At 36.0% G+C, this 22,480-nt stretch overlaps 1 protein-coding gene across 2 annotated transcripts; it reads left to right on the top strand.

The window, feature by feature from the left end:
- Positions 1-2,602: 2,602 nt before the first annotated feature.
- On the top strand, positions 2,603-12,939 carry ALG10B (putative Dol-P-Glc:Glc(2)Man(9)GlcNAc(2)-PP-Dol alpha-1,2-glucosyltransferase; the record flags this gene model as incomplete). 2 transcript variants are annotated; one of them, XM_051216896.1, is made up of 3 exons in its annotated part: positions 2,603-5,648; positions 8,602-9,537; positions 11,050-12,939. In XM_051216896.1, exon 1 carries the CDS (start codon positions 3,309-3,311, stop codon positions 4,785-4,787), a length of 1,479 nt encoding a protein of 492 aa, XP_051065526.1. In that variant the 5' UTR covers positions 2,603-3,308. The 2 variants fall into 2 exon arrangements, with proteins under 2 accessions (XP_051065526.1, XP_035585965.1); XM_035731608.2 differs by having other exon boundaries at positions 3,153-4,238; positions 11,050-11,847.
- Between the last annotated feature and the right edge of the window lie 9,541 nt (positions 12,940-22,480).

Here is a 22,480-nt window from a genome sequence, read left to right as displayed (position 1 = left end):
ACAGGAATAATAAACTTAATCGACAATTGTAGATTATCAATAATGTGACTACTTAACATATCAGACATTATTATTATTCACATACATCTTATGGGTACATATGTGTTGTGCAGAAACCATTTCGAGTTTCTTCAAAAATGCGATAATACACAAGTTTCAATAATGTTAGCATTATATTTGCCATATTTGAAAAAGAGAATAGTAATAATAATAGAATAATAATGGATCAGGTTATGTGTAATTGAGAAAAATATCGAATTGAGTTTAAAGAAGGAAAGGGGGAAAATAAGGGAAGTCATATGATCGTCTTCACAGGCTTGTCCAGTTGTGGCATTAAAGGTCCTTTGAATTGATGTAGCTAAACTACAACTAGTATTCTCCACACGACCAATAATCACTTCGAGGTTGAAAGATAAATTACCTAGACTAGCCACCTCCTTCTGTATCTATCAATTCAACTGCTCCTGTGGAGCAAGTTATATTGGCAGATGTTCTAGGAATTTGTACATTCGGGCTCGTGAGCACCTACCCGTGTGGTTAAGCAAGGGTGTTGTCAAAACTGTTAACAGCTCCATCTTAGACCATTTAGTCTAAACAGGACATGCAGCAAACATGGAGCAATCTTTGCAATAGTTTATCGTGTCAACAGCAGTCTACCTAATTCCGTCAGACTGCGAATCCTACAGACGGCTGAAGCAATTGCTATACGGATCAAAAAGCCAGAGCTTTGTATACAAAAGAAGTATGTTCAGCCACTCCTTTTACCCTGGCCAACTCTGGGGCCAACTACCTAATAATCAATCTTATAATGTGGTGACGTAATCTGGTTAATGTTCACTTTATGTCCCAAACTTATTATTATTATTATCACTGTTATTTTTATTATTACTATTATTGTCTTTACACTTGATAACCCCTTTTTGAGGAATTTATTCAATATCCACCCCTGAATCCACTATAGTTGACCTAATTATTTTACATATTACGTAATTTCCGATTTGTAATCACAATATTCTCTCTCTCTTACCCAATGTTGACCATATTTATTCTGATAACTTATCTCACAATTTTATTTCGCTTATAAACTGATTCAAGTTAACACTTCATATTAGTCGTCCCAACACTAACGATTTTATTTATATAACAAACAATTCCTGATTCACATATTACAATTTCCAAATGATGTATTTTGCCTTAAACCTGGCCAATTTTATGGATTATTAATCTGGATTTATAATTGTAGAACCTGATGAGAAATTATTGAAAAGGATATTTATATTATTGGCTATATATAACAAGACGCCACCTTTTCTACATCTATGTCTATCACTTCTGAGATAATGGTATCCGAATAATTTTGGTGTAGTGTCCAAGTCATGGACTAACCAAGTTTCTGTCACTGCTACGATGAGTGGCTTTAGTCTGTTCACTAATACTTCTAGTTCATAGAAATTATTTCTTAGACTATGAGCACTGGCATATAAAACTCCTAAGTAGAACGGCCTATCCACACAGGCCTTGGTAGCATTCGCTTCAAAGATCTGAGTATCTGAAAACCCACTAGCCTGAGATTTTCCTTACCGTTTTGCCGATGGGTTTCTAGTTCAGCTAATTCTTTCTTACTTTTTATTCTATCTTCTAGAGACATATCAGGTCCAACCCGTATATCGGAATTGTCGTGACAACGAGCGCTACTTAACAGGAGATCCTGTTGCTTCTCCGATCCTAGGATTACTTTAAGGAGTCTTCATGTTCGGGGTTCAACATTTTCCTCAGTCCTCTTGTCTATTCTAACCAGTTTTTTTTAACCCGAACTCCTTTAGAGTCATCTGGTAAGATACTACGAATATATTCTCCAAGCTTCTCTAAATCATGCGCGTGTCTAATTTTTGGATCAGGGTCGTTTGACTCGAGCAATTTGCTTACAATAATATTCGATGAGATTAGATTCTTCTTCTCGCTCACGCCAGGGTGGGCTTCTCTCTTACTATCAGATTTTGGCAGCTCATCAGGTTTTGGTAGTGCAGTTAGTGACTCAAAGTGGGAGTTCACCAGTGACTTGCTAACCATCTGCGCACTGCATACGGCCTTTTTCTTTTCGTTTCGTTTTCTCCGTGCTGTAGTCCATTTTTCATCCCTCAGGACACTGTGACTATTTGGAGCAGTGACTGTTTTATCCAGATCTTCAGTTTACACTGGGGGGCATGGTTACCGGTATCAGTATCAGGTAGTACTACACCCGTCGTTAATGTTAACGGAGATTTTACTTTGCCGTCAGTCAAAGTCGGTTGTTTAAAACGTCTCGTAACAGCACGTACTACACTGACACATTCGTCACTGTCAGTGCTCGTGTTATCAGCGCATGCGCAATCGTTCTTCTTACAGGCCAGAGCCAATAGGCTCATAGCCTCCTGTATTAGTAATGACTTATTTGCACAGCAAAACATGCAGAGCCAATGTGAGTTAAGCTTCGAACATCTTTTGTATGCAGTGGGACTTAAACGGGTGCACATCTTATGGAACCACTTTTTGCATTCATCATACTGCATTCCTTCTTCCACAGGGAACAAACAGTTTGGTTGTCCACATTTGTGAGTACTACCAACCGTTCTAGTCAGATTAAGGTGTAAAACACAATATGATCGATGTATGAACACAGTGTCACTCAACGAGCAAAAGGGTACTACAAGACAAGCTTTAGCAAGATTTCAGACTTCAAATAATGTACTTTGATTCAGACCAAGGATGCTTTTCATGCAATAATTACACAAAAGCAAGGATAATCACAACATGTACAAAATCACTGCCCTTTTTGAAACACCGAAGATAAACTAGTATGGAAGCAGAAACGATCCTGTAATCGAATACTTTAACTGAAATTAGTTCAATTAAAGTGAAAACAGTAGTCCTGATACATAATAACGATCAAAACAATAGAATTTACTCAACGAGGAAAAATACCACTGTCCTTTTGATTAGCGCGCGCGATGGATCAACTGAGAGACCGCTATTGTCAGGACTAACACAGGCCATCAAGCCTCCTGTCCTTCCCAAACTGAAACTGAAACTGAAGTCAGTCAGCCTGCTGTTCTTATTCATGAACGATAAAGATATCGAATTCCAAGGTCGCTGTTTAACCGTGGACGTAACAAGTAAGTATCCTTTGAATTTGTGTTGTTAATGTCAAGGTCCTGGTACAGACTTGCCGTAGTTTAACACCGTCATTTACTAGTGTTCACCGGTCTTGGGTTTCACTACATACCATTGTCTCTGTTCACTAATTGTGAACTGATGATACGTACATACATATGCGCGTCATCCTAACTCATAATTGCAGGCCACAAATATTAGCCAAGTACCAGAAAATGAGTTACAACTACATAGTTTCTTGGTTGCTTATAACATTCACTGCTGCCGTATCATGTGTCCTGACTTATGTATTCTCTAGATACCAACACGATCCTTACATGGATGAAGTTTTCCATGTGCGCCAAACATTAAAATATATTCAAGGAAACTGGAAGTTCTGGGATAGCAAGATCACCACACCTCCCGGTCTTTATGTGGCTTATGTGTCCGCTCACAAAGTTTTGAGTTTATTAGGTGTACTTCCACCTGAACCTACTGCAATGCATTTTAGGTTTTCGAGTGTCCTGTTCAGTATAATTAATCATGTGATTATACTTAGGATTGCTAAAATCATGAAATGCAACTCTCCTAATATTCTAGCCATCACTATCGCATCAGAACCATTATTCCTCTTTTTCTCTGCCTTCTACTACACTGACCATTGCTCGATATTATTCGTCATGGCGTCTGTTTACTTTATTTTATTACATCGCGACTGGTTAAGTGCTCTGTTTGTCTCCTATGCTGTCTTCACACGCCAATCTAATATTATATGGGTTCCTCTGCTTATGTGCATCCACACTTCCGGGAGCCTATCACAAAATATGTTCGGACATGACCGATGTTCCTCAACCATGTGGATCAAAAGATTACTGTACATGTTCGTCACACATCCACTTTCTGTCACACTTGTTATGCTGAAAAGTGTCTTCCGACCGTGTTTACCTTTTGTCTTAGTTTTATTTTCGTTTATATCTTTTGTTATTATTAATAAAGGTATTGTTTTGGGTGATAGAGAAGCACATACTGCAGTTTTGAACATCCCTCAATTTTTCTACTTTGCTACTTTTTGTGCACTTTCTACTCCTATTCAGTTTGTGGGTTACATAGTAAATAGCATAAAATCATTTAGAAACTTGCTTGTTAATCGAAGTTGGAGGGTGTTGACTATATTTCTTCTGCTCACACCAACTTTTGTCCTAATTATATTAATATCTTTGAAGTATTGTCTTTTTATTCATCCCTATTTGATTTCTGACAATAGGCATTATACCTTTTATATCTGGCGAAAAATAATATATAGAAATGTCTTCACGTACTACGGTCTGTCTGTTGTTTATCTAGTAGCGACAGCGTACTTTGTGAACACCTTGTTCTTTTCTTATCGAAACATACCATTCGGTCCTTTTATAGAACGCTTAGTTTTCTTAGTGTGCACTTTCATTGTTGTAATTGCTTCTGGTTTACTCGAATTGCGATATTTCTTGATCCCATTTGTATTATGGCGCGTCTTCTCCTTTTCACATACTCATTATAAGTACTTGCTCTGTGAAGTTTTATGGAGTTTATTGATTGTGTTTATTACAGCATATCTCTTTATCTTTAAGCCGTTTGAATGGCCAAGTGAACCTGGTGTGTATCAGAGGTTTATGTGGTAGCTTTTTTTAATGCCTTTTAAATAACATTTTATTCATGTCTAAACGCGCATTAATGTGACTGAGATTTATTGAAAATATCGAATGACTGTAATGCGAGCTGTTAAAATCGTAACTAATTTATGTGCAACACATTTGTTCATGAAATGTATTTTTAAACTTGGAACTTGTTCTTCAAAATACCGTGACAGTTGTTACTAGTCAGCCGAGTTACTTCAAATGCCTTCGGTTGATAATTATACTTTTTTTCTATGTAACAAAATACAATCATCTACTGTGTTTTAGTATTCTGGACGACACTTAAAATAACTTACTGGATATAATTCAAGCATTGGTTATTCTGTTTGTTTTTTTTCAAATGGAGAAATAAGAAATTTTTTATGTGAGTAGGGATTAAGATATTTAAACATATCTCGAAGACATTACTTTTATGAAATACGTATAAGTTCATATGGTCTTTAGAAGTTATTACGACGGAAAGAGTTACGAGGCTGCCGTTAGAATGTATTCTGATGCAGCATCAATTCGTGTAGTTCTCAGCAAACTGTCAAGATACTTATTGATATCTCACTAATATGTTTAACTAGAAATAAATTCAGATGAGTTATAAATCTGTAGTTTCAAAATTTAATTTAGGATTTATTTTTATTTTAAAACTTACTGTTATATGACCTTTTAATTAAGTGAACTCACAAATTACTTACCCAAATTTGCTAATTCAAACTTCTAAATATCTCATTATTTTTAACGTCAAGTGCTGTATCTGAAAAAAACAGCTTGTTCAGTACTGGTCGATGTTTAACTATTATTGCGAAACATAGTTCTACCATATGCTTCATGTTATGACAGTTGAAACTTGCACTAGTAAGTGATAATGTTAGGTTTATTGAAATGTTATTCAGTTTCAATCTTAAACGATATTTCAATTCATTCATTGACTTAACCCCAACTATTTTAACCAACCAACTAAAAGAGAACATGAAGAATGCTGTGTAAGTCTGAATATGTATGTACCAACATATGAAATTTGTTGATTCGAAAGAACAGCATAAATCTGTTTTGTTAAAAAGTACTCATTTACAATATAATAGATAATACTCAGTAGAATCCACAAGTTTCGAAATTCCTAACTAGAATTATACCGTATTTACATCTTTTATCCAATATCCAGAATGTAAACCTTTAGTTAGCATTCACTTAGTGGAGATGTTTATTGAAAAGATATTCAGGCTTCGCATGTGCATTGTCAGATTATTAGGAATATAGAAGTACTTGACTAGCGCTATTTTAATGAGTAGTAAGAATTAAACCACAGCGCTTGTAATTAATCCACTTCATAACTAATGATTTTCTAACTCTTCAGTAGATCAGATTTGGATTTCAATTTCCTAACGATCGGCAATGAATATAGCATAACTAGTGTTTATGCTTCTCTATTTAATGCCTAGCGAAGTTTTTTCAAAAGACATCTATCAATTAACTTAAGCTGAACAAGAACAGACCTAAGGAAACCGTCGTCATGAGGTAAATCATCCCAGCACATGCTATTTACTCAAATACTTGTGATTGGGGTTCAGTTCAAAAATAACTGAATTGACTACATTCAGTAATTTACTTCAATACTGCCTATCCTAGTCTTATATACCTCTGCAATATGCCTTTAAGACTAGCTTTTTTGAATTCAGGACTTGATCTGACTAGAGGAATTCTTACTGACTTGTAGTGTACAAACAATATAATTTTGCTGAGTAACTGTTGAAAAATACAGTCTTCCAGACAAACTAAGTAACAGTACTGATTAGTACTCGTTCCTTTAAACCTAAGCGCAAACAGTCGTTTCAGATTTGGATTGTATTGATGCCTATTGCAACATATAAATGAAATAACTATATAAACTAATTCACTTACCCAAAGAGTTATCGTTTTAGGTTAGGTTGACAGTTAATGGTGTCGGAACGGATACAAAAGCTGAATCGATTTTTACCCACTGACAATACTCACAGTACAGGGGATATACGTATATACCTCTTAGAAAGTGAATTTATTTCAGAGAAGTCTGTTCCGTATTATTTTGTAGCTATGAAAAGTGTACTCTAACATTGGAAAATATACATAAGTTCCTAGCGTTTAGCCATAGATATTTCCCAAATGTACGCACATTGGTATACGAGAGATGAAAATGTGAAGTAAAGATTGCTGGTTAAAGTAGTGATTTGGTGGACTGGGTCGTGAACTTTTATAGACTCAGTTGGCTAAGGTTTATTACATGTCTACCATTTACCCTGACAAATTAAACTGGGTAGCATAAGAATATGTCGGAAAAAAGCTATGTGATCAAATTAAAACTTGGCATCAGTAATTAAAGTTACTGGTTAGTAATCTAAGGGGGGGGTATCGTAGGGGCCATAGTTTCTTTGTGAGGCTCACGTTGATGATCGTGGTAAAATAGCTTAAGATCGTTGGCGTTGCCATACCCTCCATAACTTTCGCAATCCAGTTCCATTCATTTCTCGATTCTACTAATTCTTACTATTGACTACTGGAAATAGCGTTACGGCTACCCTTATTAGTATTTTGTTACTGTCTTCTTTCTCTGTACTTATGTGAAGAGTTTAATAACTTTAGCCAAATTATTATTATTATTGGCTCTACCAGGCACAGCTCTACTTACTTTGCTTCGACTCATAATTTACGTATGAGAGCTAGTAATACTGTGTTTCATCAGACTGAAATATGTGGGGCGGGTCCTAACCTAGGATTTAGTATCTAAAATCCAAACACCTTAGTCCAGTTTGACCGATACATGCATATTGAGCAGCTAAGCCTTTAGATTCTGATCTAAATCTAGAAAATGCAACGTTTAACGACCCGAACTCATATCACTTTGAACCAGATGGTGTAAAATCAAGAGTCACTTATAGAAGTCTATAGGGACATACATGTCAGGCAACCAATGAAACTAGAAAGAAGCGGCAATATGGGCGCAATAACAGATTATTCGAAAGAGACAGGTAAAAGTATACGTATGCAGTCAGTGGAGTATAGGGTGTTTTCAAGCAATCAGCTAAATAGTCGAATGTATGCAACATGAAAGTGACTAGAATACAAAAAGCCAAAAATATTTCAGATGATTTACCAACTTTCATGAGTCAGATCAAGTGTTCAATAGTATGCAATATATATATATCCTGCGTTGAGTATACCTGTCTATTGGAAAAATCGCAACTCAGTGGGTTCTATTTATCAACTAATTGAATTTGTTAAAAAATAAACCCATTAAGTAATTCAACAGACTATAAATAAGTAATATATTTGTAATATCCCAATGAGTAAAAAGATTAAATTAATTTTCATTTGGCTTACGCTGAGTCACGAAACATCAGAAAACCTAACTTTTCTACTCATTTGAATATTACAAATATATTATTTATTTATAACAATCTACCCAATGCTCAATTAATTCGAAATTATCAATTCAACAGACTGTTTAAACTTCTGTGCAATTTTTAATCAAGCAAGTTTCGGACAGTTGTGTCAGTCCACTTAAAATATATTTCACATCGGTACGATAAAAGTTTGTAAAGAAACATTAATGACTAATTTTTTTGAAACCAATCGTATTCCCCCCCCCAAATAAATCCATTAGCTTAACTGATCTCACAAATGCTTACTGTCTAAAATAACAAATGGATAATGACTATTTACGTTGTGAATATGTCAAATGATATAAAAGTCCAAAGGTTATAAATCGATTCCGTTTGATTTTGGTTGGTACTCACCTTATCACTAATACTGTCATTATGTTAATCAATTTTAGTCCATGGTTAATCACAAGTTAAATGAAGATCGTTCTCTGAAAGAATTTGATGACTGGCTAACTAGATCATCCAGCCTGCACACTGCATATCCTGGAAGAAGTTTATTGAAAATTTCAAACAACTTAAAATTTGGCCAACGTGGTCTAATTGCTTGTTGTGAAATAAAAGCAAAACAATGCTGTTATTCTGTACCATTAAATGATTTACGCTTGATTCTTACACCGTTACGATGTGCTTATCTACTTAATCATTGTCCATGTTTTGAACATTCCAAACGTTATCAAGCTAATTTAAACTCTATCGATACTCTTATAGCTTTTATTTACCATTGTAAATACTCAACTTCGACCAAATGCATCTTAAGAAAGATTTGGGCACCTTATCTATCTGTTCTGCCAGAAGTTTATTTGGATCCATTATCTTGTATCTTATTCGATACTGACTGTTTATTTGAGAGAATATTGGCAGTTAACCCTTCGCACTATTTTCATTCAAATGATGTAAATATTAAATTACAACGTTTGCTAACACGACTGTTAAGATCGTGGTATTGCATAAGACCAATTTTTACTAATAACAATGATTGTACAAAAGGTTTGCACTATAAAGGTTATAGCATTCCGCCAAAAGAATTTCTATGGGCTTGGTGTACCGTGAATTCACGTTGTGTTTCATGTCCTTTTAAAGAATCTTTATCAGAGGTTCAACATCTTTATAATCTACTAATCAGTTTTGATTTAAAAGATTTGAGCTTTTGTAACGATTTTGAAGTTGTTTCAATTTTTATGAATGCGGAGAATAGCCACACAGTTGCTTTGATACCATTTTTTGATTTTTTAAATCATGGTCAGAATGTACCAACCGCTCTATCACTGTCTAAAACAGAATTATCATTGGAATTATATTTGGAACGTTCAGTATCTGCAGGTGAACAGGTAGTCTTTTGTGTTTTCTCTTTATAATGCGAAGAATGTTATAATTTACCTTTTAGCTGTAATATTGTATACTACTAAACAATAAATATGATGCGATATAATTTACTGTAATCAGTCAATCACAACTATTGGCAAATTAGACTCTGAATGTGTGTAAGTACGCGGTAGGAAACCCTGCATAACCTGGACTTCATGCTAGTTTGCTGCCACTCGTCAGCAAGATGCTTAACTGTACGGTCTTGAGGGAACTGATACTCCACGTAACTTTCTCACATCACCCAACTACATAGTCTGGGACGTCATCACTAAATTATGTAGGCTGGACTAAAGAGCTAGACATTCGTCACTATTCACTGCCTTCTAGTTGCGGTGTTGTTTACGAAATTGAGAGGACGAAAACCGAGTGTCCGGCGCTTTAACCGGGTCGGTGGATACGGAGAGTCCATCTAGGAGGGTTGCAAAGCCCTGATTCCAAACCAATGGTGCACATGGGCTCCAATACCCTGGGGGAACAAATGGCGTATGAACCAATCGTTGGTCACCGGCTACCATGGGACTGCATCTCCTGACGTTGCTCCACTGCCTTGTGGATCAGACTTTGAGGTAGAAGGCTCCGGATATGGCCCCTTAAGAAAACCACCTGCTTCTGTTTGAGCACCCGGACAGTATCATAACCCACACACAAATCAAGTGAGTTGTGTGGCGTATATGTATTCAATGCCCCTTTTTACCAATATTTATGTGTTCAAATAAATAAATTCACTGACCAATCAGTTGTACAGTTCACGATAATACTTGTAACAACTGAATAATTTGTATACAGTAAATTACTGTATTCTGTTATAGTTTTTATTGATAGCCCACAAGCAAAAAGTAGGAAACATGATCAGTTCAATATATTGCCGTGTACTAACACCATTTATAATCACTTGTACATTTCTTCATCTCGACTCAGATAAACAGCCCTATCAATAATACGGAGTATTCACGTAGATCATGCGGCCAATAAATTTCCAAACAGCCTCTGTTATTCATTAAACTCTGGTCCGCAATTCAGAAACCGGATGGAACTACACAGAAAATTCAAAATAAAAGTACACACTATGCCTTCAATAACTTACCAACTCCTTCTCCAACAATTCAGTAGGATATTCTCTCTAACAGTCAAATTTTTAACTTATGTTTCCTTGATAAGTCTAAATAGTTTCCAACTATTACTTATGGTCACCGCCTTTCCCATATCTTTGATTCTCGTTGTCCACCACTGTTCATGATCATTGAGTAGGCTTTTTACCACCCTACGCCTAAGCTGCCTTCGCTGCTCATCGTGTTTGAAGCCTATATATAAGCAGTCGTTATGGAAATTTAATAATTCTCAATAAATTCCCATACTAATAACGTAAATTAACCAAAACCAAATTAGTTACTATTCAAAACCCGGTTTCATTGTTTTGTTTTATTTGTTTCATATCCTGTTGATTATTTTTGTTTCTAATTTCTCCTAACTTCCAGGTTTTAATCAATTACGGAGCACATGATAATTTAACTCTATTCACAGAATATGGTTTCATTCTTCCATTCGATGAGAAAAGCACCAATGAAGTGATTTACTTAAGTTACTGTTTCATCATGGATTTATTTCATAATTTAGTCGATTCATTCATGACATTGACTAGTAGTATTAGTAATAGTAGTAGTAATTCTGTTAGTATATCTAATCCAATCGAATTGTTTACTGATAATCAAACTATCGAGAATAAATTCAAGATATTACCACAAGTCTACTATTCATTACGTCTTTATTTTCATCGAATTCTTGAAAAGTTAGATCTATCGCTACCACATAATTCCACTGATAACGATGACGGTAATGGCAATGATGATGATGATGATATTACATGGAGTTCAGTTTATTTATCACTTGATAGTAATAATAATTTTGGTCCATCCTATCACCTAAATTTAATATTATTTTTAATGTATACATTTATGAGTAATATACATAACAATGATAATCAACAACAGTGTTATCAATCTCTTGATAATTTGTATAATATTTCAGAAGACACTATTTACTCAACTATTCAAACATTATCAAATCGAATTTATACGATCCTTTTAGAACAGCTGAAACATGATCGGGAAAAAATTGTTCATTTAATGAATAATCCCGCCTGTCAGCACTATTCGTCAACATTGATGTCATCTACTTTAGCGACATCTATTTGTTTAGTAAATAAATTTTGTAAAGATTTTTTATATTATTTTGATCAACGTGAATGTTTTATTAAAAGTTTAATGGGTAGTTAATATTGCTATATTATTGTATGTATGCATGTGTGTATGTATTGTAGGGAACATAATTGCCCTTTTCATGTGTATGTTTATTTTAAAAGGTCTCAACTGACTTGCATATCTTGTTATATATTGTCCTTGTTCACTTATTTGTGTTATTTTTGTTGATTGAGTTCCACTTCTCTCGTCTATTTTTTAAAATACAGATTACCTCTATGTGTTTGTACCTAGTTGTACCGGGACAGACGTATTCACTCCTTGCCTTCCTCTAGAACCTGAGTCTCGAAATCTTAAACCTTTTTTTCTTTGTATATACCTAATATCTTCTATTAATATGGGATTTGTCTTAGAATAATTTTATCTCGCTCTACTAATATGGTATGTATGACGACCTGAACATGTGTCAGATTCTACGTTGCATATAACCGACTGAATATTGTACCGGTGTCTATGTGTATTTTCACTTTTACAACTGATCTATTGACAGTTTCCAATAAAATAATGAAACAGAATAACTTATTTTTCTACGAAACCACACCCTCCCCCACACTCCCTTAACATATTAATAGCGTTATTTGTTTGAAAATTGGTTTAAAATTAACATATGTAGCGGTGACGTTTTAATGGGGAAGACGTTCAACTTTGAACGAATAGGCCGCAAGCTCGAGTCCTTTTTCCGTTTCCGAATGGTTATTACTAGCCTTCACATACACGTAATGCAATCTAGTTTTCTATGTCGTAACAAATGTATGTGGTAAGAAATTTTTTGTTTGTTCCGTCTTTAATTCAATAATCTCTACTTATTCAACCGATGAGCTAGATATTCTTTACCCATCTTCATTACTATAAGTCAAACTATGTTGTAATCATTCGCATATCAGCTGAATAGGTTATCCTAAAGATACAACTTGTTGAGGTGTGTCAACTAGCACGAAACATGTATAAAATAGAGCTACTTCCTGCCGTTTGCCTTCAAACACCAACTAACATTTAGACAGTCTTATTCATTTCATTGGTTACGTGAAACAGTATCATATGAAGCTGATGTGTAGCAACATTTCCTTTTCAATATAACAGTCAGTCTCAGTTATGATAAGAATGACTGAGTATATGGTACGTAATGACAATAAAGACCTGTGTATAAAGGGATATTGAAAAACAAGAATGCATCTGTGCTATCGTGTTTGATTTCGAACCATGCCGCCCAAAATATCTAACCATTTTTACTATAACGTCACTAGGAATATGAACAGTACTTTGGTTCTCATCATCCATTAACTGATATATATTAATATATTAGTTATGTATCGAAATTCTATTTGTAAAATAAACAAATCAACGCTATCGTTTACTAAATTGTGTTGGGGTTTTTTTGTACATGTTCGGATTTTTGAGGTAATATTGATGTAAGTTATCACGGAGAGTTTGAATTCTTTCCTCCACTTAACTTGAAAAACATAAACGTAAGTGGTGGATAAAAATAAATATGACAATATTCTAGAAATTCGAAAGAGGAGATATTGAGTATAGTGATGGTAGTAATATCAATATAGTGAACAATTTATAACTTAAAATGTAATGTAATACTCTTCTTGTCCCGTTGCTCTTAAAAGGCTTGCGTATATAAAGGAAAACGGCAATAAGTTTTTGGGTAATTTCCATTATGTTTAGTAGATCTCAACTAATTGGGTTGTTTGATCTCTGTGATAAGACCGTGGGTACATGGAATACCGCATATATAAGCTAACATTTCACAAATGACATTCGTTCTACGTTTCTATGCCATAAATCAATCGCTTTCGCTTGTTGGCTACAGCCTGGACGTATAATAGAGAGATAATTGCTTGACTTTCAACTAGTCGATCTCAACTCCGAAACACACTTCATACACCTCAGTTTGGGGAGTTGATTATTATCATTAGGCGTACATAAACCTGTACTTGGCAAATGAGTTAAGTTACATTACACAATTATCAATATGAAAACTACTGCAATGAAATAAACAAAGTGTACGCGAGCTTCTCATCTAAATTAATTGTTGTAATCAAGTTCCGAATAACAATCTTTATTATTCTCAATAATATTTATCAGGTTTCATTACTACTCATATAATATTGCCATTAAATGTGAGTATTCCTACAGAAACCACCATCGTCAATCACATTAAGCATATGAACGCTCTCATCGTGGTTGCGTCAGACTGCATATGCCTGAAGTAAAACTACATGTTCTACAAACACTAGACAGTCAGATTTCTAGAAAGCATAACATGTTAAAACAGAAATTCCACATCAAGTTTTAGTTTAAGTACCAAAACAGTCATTTAGCTACAACCTAAGACCAGGCACATATATGCATTGGTCCAAGTTGTCACACCTCATTAGCACAGCAATATGAACATCAGATTCATAGAAGTAGTTAATTCAATGGTGGCAATATATAAAAGAAAGATTGCATATAAGGACATAGTACAGGAAGAAAGAATTAGTTCATGGAAAGAAAAGTATGGAGCGGTTTTAATCTCACGGTTTAATGGAGGACAAAGAGTGTATACGCCGAAGCCATTGTGACCGATTCTGAACCATATCGCACAAAGTCACCAACCATTGGTTATGACAGTCACGTGGACCCTAACCAAGTAGTCTGCATCTGCCAACATGGCTCGGACTAGAAGTTAGTGAATTCAAGCACTGATCCCACGTTTTGGTTTGGCCGCCCCTAAGTAACATAACACTTCGCATTTCTTTTTGTAAAATATCACATAATGCTGCTTTATAAGTAATCAGTAGTTAATTGAGCGCTCGAGTAAGATAAAGTTTGTATTCAGCTGGGATATTAATTTAATGTTTATACTATGTGTAAATTCTATCAGAGTTCAACAGCACGATTGAGATACTCGTGATACCAAAGTCCAAAAAGCAACTATTTCTCTAAGGAATGGGTCTATTAATCAAGGAGTAAACGTAAATTGGTTGCAAATCTCAACTGGTGAGGTGTCTGTGGCAGTTAACGCGTCTGTGAGTCTGGAAAGAGAAAGGCTTTCTGTCATCACAAAATAAAAAGCAATTACAATACACGATGTCGTAAATGACAGCTGGGAGATTTGTCTAATGTCAACCGAAATGCGAAATAAGTGCACACAAATATGAAATCTGTCTTGTTCAAACAAAGATTGAAGTTTACAAAAACTAGGAATAACTGTTACGAGATACAGAGAAAGTAATTAAAATAATAATTATATTGTATGTTATTAATTGATTTAAATACTTTAGGAAATTACATAACAAATAAACGTGCGTTACACCATGCATTCATAAACTATTAGATATTGGATTGTTTGCTGAATATTAACAAGTAGTGTAAAACAATTCACAATCATTCGATTAAGGTAAGAATAAGGACAGAAGGCAAAAGAACCTAACATTGTCTGAAACAAGTACTTATACACAAGTTTATTGAAATGTTCGATCGTCTTTTGTGTAAGTAAACTGAATTATCAACCAGTGTCTTTTTATCATCACACAATAAGCGCAAAAATAGTTATTCGGTCTTAAGACACTTTAGACGTATGAGGATTAGTGATACTCTACCCGATGACTGCATATACCGAAATAGATGGAACAGAGCTCGGACTTACTACCTGACGATTGAAAATTTAGTGCTTTAACCACCAAGGCTGTTCATTTGACCTATTCAATTTTGAATCTGAATGTAGATGTTAAATATATATTCAGCCTCATCTAGGCGAGGTAAAGTTGCATATAAAAATTTCCGGAAGCAAATACACGATATTGCACTACAATCTCTAATTGACTTCGGTAAGTAAATGCCTCAACCTGACACGGTTGAATATTTAATTCAGAGTATCCCGGCAACAACCTGTAGTGCTTCAAGGTCGAAACTATAAAGTGAATTGGAATTACCATCAGATATGGGCTCAGTTGCAAGTTAATATGAACAAATCATAGTTTAGTGTAGTAAGGATTAAAGTTAAATCAAGAAATTGTATACAATATTGCAACATACATCATGTATTAGAAAAGTACCCTCGAACATCTTGATAGTCTCGAAAGACTGAATTGTTGAAAATAAAAGAGTGCGCACTGGACACAATACTGATAGGCAAAAAATAAATTGAATAACATTTAGCTAACTAAGAATAAAATTTCTTCGCTAGAAGAGAGTCGAAAAAAGTAAAAATGACAACAAAATAACCAAATGCGCGACGTCACTTAGCGGGAATTGTATAATCGGGATAAAGGAAGGTTGATAATGTTTACTTTTTTGAATAAATAAACCAAGAATCTGGTATTTGATGGCTATGGATTCTGTAAATTTCGTAGAATTAGTGCCTAACTGTTTACTAATCATCAAAGATTCATTTGTGTCGATCCGATTTTCTATACTACAAAGATGTTCAGAAATTGCACTGTTCAACAACCTGAATCCAGATAATTATTTACTTTTACGGAGTTAAATCAGATATTTCATTAAAAAAAGCTATATTTATTGGTTATAACAGTTTGATATTATTATTTTTTAAAATTGTATTATCTACAAGTGCCCAATACTACCCTGTTCAATATAACTGAACTTAACTATTGATCATTTGAAGCAAAAAATGTGGAACTCAGTGCGTTTATTTTTGTTGTATAATAAATCTTGATCTATCATTTGCATTACCTTTTCATTGAGCCATACCAGTTGCTTTACTCTATTAGAACATGAAACTAATGATTGTGAATAGATTTTTAACTAAATGCACCAACGTATATATGATGATTAAAGAATGATCAGCTGTGTAAAACTGTTCGACTTTCTGTTCTCGTTAGCTTTCACTGTCAAATAGATGTGAATTATTCAGCTTCTGACCATTTGGATGGTCAAGCGTAACTTGTAATTTTATAATACCTCAATCGACTATATGTATTGTTTCTGATCTTTAAATGTCTACTAGATATGAATCATTAGGTCATTTAAGGTAATCAGTTTTCTTTTAAAATTACATAATGAATACATTGGAATCAATGAAATCAGTTGAAAAGTTAATTTATAGGAAAAATATATTTGATATAACTGCATAGTTGTAATAACAGGATGAATATTGTAAAAGTTGGAACTGGTTTTCGAATTATTAGTATTTATTTATTTATTTTTTGTTGTATAATTTCTAAGTAACTGGATTATCATATTTATATATTGCGTTTATCTGAAAATCTCATTTAACCTATGAACTATTATTAACAGAGATCGATATTATGAATGGATCAATGTCGGACCACCATTGAAAGCCTAGAGGCACTGAACAGCCCTTTCGTTCTAGTATGGGACTCCTCAATAGTGCGTATTCACGACCACGCACACGGGAACCGATCCCAGAAACTTCGATCTCGCGCACGAATGCTTAACCCCTAAACCACTGAGCTTGCATCCAACGGTGTTGATGTCCAGCTTCAACCAACCCATGATATTGCTGAAGAGGCCCATATCGGAACGAAATGGCCGTACAGTGCTTCAAGGTTTCCAATGGTGGTCTGACATTGATCCATTCATGATATCAATGCAAACTCAACAATCTCCACAACCCTATACTGATTATTATTATTATTATTATTATTATTATTATTATTATTATTATTTCTACTTTATTCCTAATCGATTTTTCCCAGCTTATTCTAATTGAGGCAACTCTCAGATTTCTCGTTTTATAGTGAGATGAGGCCTAATATACTTGTTAATAAACACAGATATGTTTGAAATAGAATAATATTCAAAGCTGACCTTTTGGGCTCAAGACAGTACACAGTAAAAGGTTCGCGAATAGCGAACTAACAGAAAAGTAGATGAATCAGCTTAAGATCAACTGTGCTCGCCAAGTGCATAACTGATCAAGTTATGGAAGAAATAATAGACACGAAAATGAATAAAAATTACAATTGGAATTTTGATGGAGTCCCATGATAGCCGGTGATCAACGACTGGTTCATATGCCATTAGTTTCTCTAGGATCTTGGAGCCCATTTACACCATTGGTTTGGGATCAGGGCTTTGCAACTCCCCTAGGTGGACTCTCTGTATCCACCCACCCAGTTAAAGCGCCGGACACTCGGTTTTCGTCCTCTCAATTTCGTAAACAACACCGCCGCGAGGAGTCAGTGAGTAGGACTTCCCTGGCAGTGGTTGTATGCACATGGTCACTTGAGAGCATTTCGAGAGAAAGAGCTGACTCTCCCTACTCTCGGCCGTACCAGGGCATTTAAGGGCATATTAACAATAAGAAGAAATAATAATAAATAAATGTGTACTTTATCAAATTAAACACAAATTAATTTGTCTTTATAAAAAAACTTACTTACTTACACCTGTTACTCCTCGTGAAGGAGCATAGGTCGCTCACCAGCATTCTCCATCCAACCCTGTCCTGGGCAATCCTTTCCAGCTCCTTCCAGTTGTAATTCATCCTTTTCATATCTGCTTCTATTATCCGACGTAATGTGTTCTTTGGCCTTCCTCTTTTCCGCTTCCCTTCAGGATTCCAAGTTAGAGCTTGCCTCGTGATGCAGTTTGACGATTTGCGTAATGTATGTCCTATCCATTTCCATCGTCTTTTCCTAATTTCTTCTTCAGCTGGAAGTTGGTTTGTTCTCTCCCACACAAGGCTATTGCTGATGGTATCCGGCCAATGGATGTTGAGTATCTTGCGTAGACAGCTATTTATAAATACTTGTACTTTCTTGATTGTGGTTGTTGTAGTTCTCCAAGTTTCAGCTCCATACAGTAGAATTGCCTTGACGTTCGTATTGAAGATTCTCACTTTGATATTGGTTGAAAGTTGTTTTGAGTTCCATATGTTCTTCAATTGTAGGAATGCGGCCCTTGCTTTGCCAATCCTCGCCTTTACGTCTGCATCTGAACCTCCATGTCTATCGACGATGCTTCCCAGATATGTGAAGGATTCTACATCTTCCAGAGTTTCGCCATCAAGGGTGATTGGATTGCTGTTCTCCGCTTTGAATTTGAGGACCTTGGTTTTCCCTTTGTGTATGCCGAGGCCTACTGATGCAGAGACTGCTGCTACATTGGCTGTCTTTATCTGAATCTGTTCACGTGTACGTGATAGGAGGGCTAGGTCATCTGCGAAGTCCAGATCGTCTAATTGGTTCTGAGCTGTCCATTGTATTCCGTGTTTTCCTTCAGATGTCGAGGTCTTCATAATCCAGTCGACCACCAGAAGAAAGAGGAAGGGAGAGAGTAAACAGCCTTGTCTGACTCCGGTCCTTACTTGGAATGCATCTGTCAGCTGTCCTCCATGCACTACTTTGCACTGTAGTCCGTCGTATGAGTTCCGGATAATATTGACAATCTTCTCAGGAACTCCGTAGTGTCGAAGAAGTTTCCATAATGTCCTCCTATCTACACTGTCGAATGCCTTTTCATAATCAATGAAGTTGATGTATAGTGACGAGTTCCACTCAACTGATTGTTCGACGATGATCCGTAGTGTTGCAATTTGGTCTGTGCACGACCGATCCTTTCGGAATCCAGCTTGTTGATCTCGAAGTTGGGCATCTACTGCATCCTTCATCCGGTTCAGCAACACTCTGTTGAAGACTTTCCCTGGTATTGACAGTAGTGTAATGCCTCTGTAGTTTTCACATTTGCTCAGATCTCCTTTCTTTGGAATCTTGATGAGGTGTCCTTCTTTCCAGTCCATCGGCACTTGTTCCTCCTCCCAAATCTTTTTGAATAGAGGGTAAAGCATGCTTGTGGTTACTTCGACGTCTGATTTCAGTGCTTCAGCTGGTATGTTGTCGGGTCCTGCTGCTTTCCCGTTCTTGATTTGTCTGACGGCCATTCTAATTTCTTCCGTCGTTGGTGGGTTGACATCTATAGGAAGATCTGTGTGTGCTGCTTCGATGTTCGGTGGATTCATTGGAGCCGGCCTATTCAGGAGTTCCTCGAAGTATTCTACCCATCTGTTTCGCTGTTGTTGAATTTCAGTGATTGGCTTGCCTTCTTTGTCTTTGACCGGCCTCTCTGGTTTACTGTATTTCCCTGATAGTTTCTTCGTTGTATCGTAGAGCTGTTTCATATTTCCTTCTCTAGCAGCTTTTTCTGCCGTCGTTGCTAATTCTTCCACGTATTTCTTCCTGTCGGCTCTAATGCTCCTCTTCACTTGCTTGTTTGCTTCTATGTATTCAGCTTGTGCTTGGACTTTCTCTGCTCGTGTTCGGCTGTTGTTAATTGCTGTCTTCTTGTTCTTCCTTTCTTTGATCTTGTCCAGTGTTTCTATAGAGATCCATTCCTTATGATGGTGTTTCTTTAGGCCCAGAACCTCTTGACACGTTGAAGTCAATGTTTCTTTGATGCCTTTCCAGTTGTCCTCCATGGTGGTTTCTTCTTCCTTCAGTAGATCTTGAAAGGCTTGGAATCTGTTGTTGAGAGCTATCTTGAATTCATTGAGTTTGTCAGTATCTCGAAGGAAGGCTGTATTGAACCTTTGTATTGCTGTTTGTCCACTTGTCCAGTTCTTCTTTAGCTTCAGTTTTAAATTGGCTACAACTAGGTGGTGATCTGAAGCTACGTCAGCTCCTCTCCTGGTTCTCACATCTTCCATTGTCCTTCGGAATTTTTTTGATGCAAATATGGTCTATTTGGTTCTCTGTAGTGTGGTCCGGTGAGATCCATGTAGCCTTGTGTATACGTTTGTGTGGAAATATTGTGCCTCCTATGACTAATTTGTTGAATGCACACAAATTTGCAAATCTTTCTCCATTTTCGTTCCTCTCTCCCAGTCCATGTCGTCCCATAATATCTTCATATCCAGTGTTGTCTATTCCGACCTTGGCATTTAGATCTCCCATCAGAATGGTGAGGTCCTTTCTTGAGCATTTCTCTATGATTGACTGCAGCCGCTCGTAGAATTGATCTTTAATGTCGTCGTTGCTATCATTGGTGGGTGCATAACATTGGATAATATTCATTAAGATCCCCTCCTTCTTTGTTTTGAATGATGCTTTGATGATTCTGGATCCGTGGGATTCCCATCCTACAAGTGCATTTCGTGCTACTTTGGACAGCATTAGAGCAACTCCCTGTGTGTGTGGAGCATTTTCCTCTTCGTGACCGGAGTATAGCAGCATCTCTCCCGTAGCTAGCCTTTTCTGTCCAGCTTGAGTCCAGTGGGTTTCGCTGATTCCCAGTACTGCCAAGTTGTATCTCCTCATTTCCGTTGCTATTTGGCTGGTCTTCCCGGTTTCCCACATTGTTCTAACGTTCCATGTACCTATAAAAATTTTTGCTCTGGTTGTTAGAAGGGGCATCGGCCTCGTGGCTTCCGAAGGAATTCGGCTTTCACCATGAAGCGTCATAATTCTTCTAAATGAAGACCTTCTAACTCTCAGGGCAGAGTTAAAATGGTTTGAATTATTTTTCTGGTAAGCGTTTTTTAGCGAGTTAGTTTTCTACGGGATGGGGACGCTAACCCCATGCCCAACCCTCCTCCTTTACCCGGGCTTGGGACCGGCAGTAACTCTAGAAGAGCTACAGGCGGAGTTCTTTATAAAAAAGTTAAAACAATATTGTTGAATACGCCTTTATTATCATATAATCATGGGTTAAAAAAGGGTGTTTTGTATTTTCAAGGTTAATTTTGCTTTCATAGATTCAATTGAATTGGAAAACTAGGAATCATTACGTAAATGTTTAGTTTTGGTTTTAAATTTTTAATATTGATCACTATGTATAGGCTTACTAGTCTCATGGACAAAGCGTTGGCGTTTGAAGAGATAGTTAATGAGTTCAAGTCTCACTGTGAACATTAACACTGAATTACGGATATAATTAGCTAACAGATCGCAAATAGGATGGAACACATATTTTGGATTCATCTGATCCAGTTATTATAAATAAACTATACTATCAGGTGAGAACAAACCAGATCCCAGCGGAGGAAGAAATCATGAAGAAGCGCTGGAAGTGGATAGGACACATATTGAGGAAAGCACCCAACTACGTCACAAGACAAACCCTCACATGGAATCCTCAAGGCCAAAGGAAAAGAGGAAGACCAAAGAACACATTACGCCAGGAAATGGAGATAGACATGAGAAAAATGAGCAAGAATTGGATGGAATTAGAAAGGAAGACCCAGGACAGAGTGGGTTGGAGAATGCTGGTCGGCGGCCTATGCTCCATTGGGAGTAACAGGCGTAAGTAAAGTAAGTAAGTAAGTAAGTAATACTATCAGGCTAGAAATCAATTGCTCATATTAAAAACAGGCAGTTATGATGAAAACTAAAGCTGTTTATAATTATCGTCGCTGATTAGATGAGTAATTTACAGTAGATTATCAAAGATTTCGGTAAATGTTTATATTAATCAATGGTTGAAGTTGTTTGTTTAAATGTCAATAGAAATATCAAAAGCGAAAATAACATAGATGTAGGAATTTATTCTAGCATAAAAAACAATCAGAACTTCCAAATGCAATCAAGATATGAGAAACGCTATTCTATTTTAAGTTGTTAGCTAAGTAAATAAACAGGAAAAAAAGACGATCCATAGAAGTTATGTATCGATGATATTAAGGAAGACTTTTGACAATCAACACTTATTCCGCGCCTATGTAAATTGGCGAGATTATAAT

The sequence above is a fragment of the Schistosoma haematobium genome, chromosome 6 (assembly GCF_000699445.3).
Source record: "Schistosoma haematobium chromosome 6, whole genome shotgun sequence".
Lineage (NCBI taxonomy): Eukaryota > Metazoa > Platyhelminthes > Trematoda > Strigeidida > Schistosomatidae > Schistosoma > Schistosoma haematobium.
This window is presented reverse-complemented; position numbering and strand designations above follow the sequence as displayed.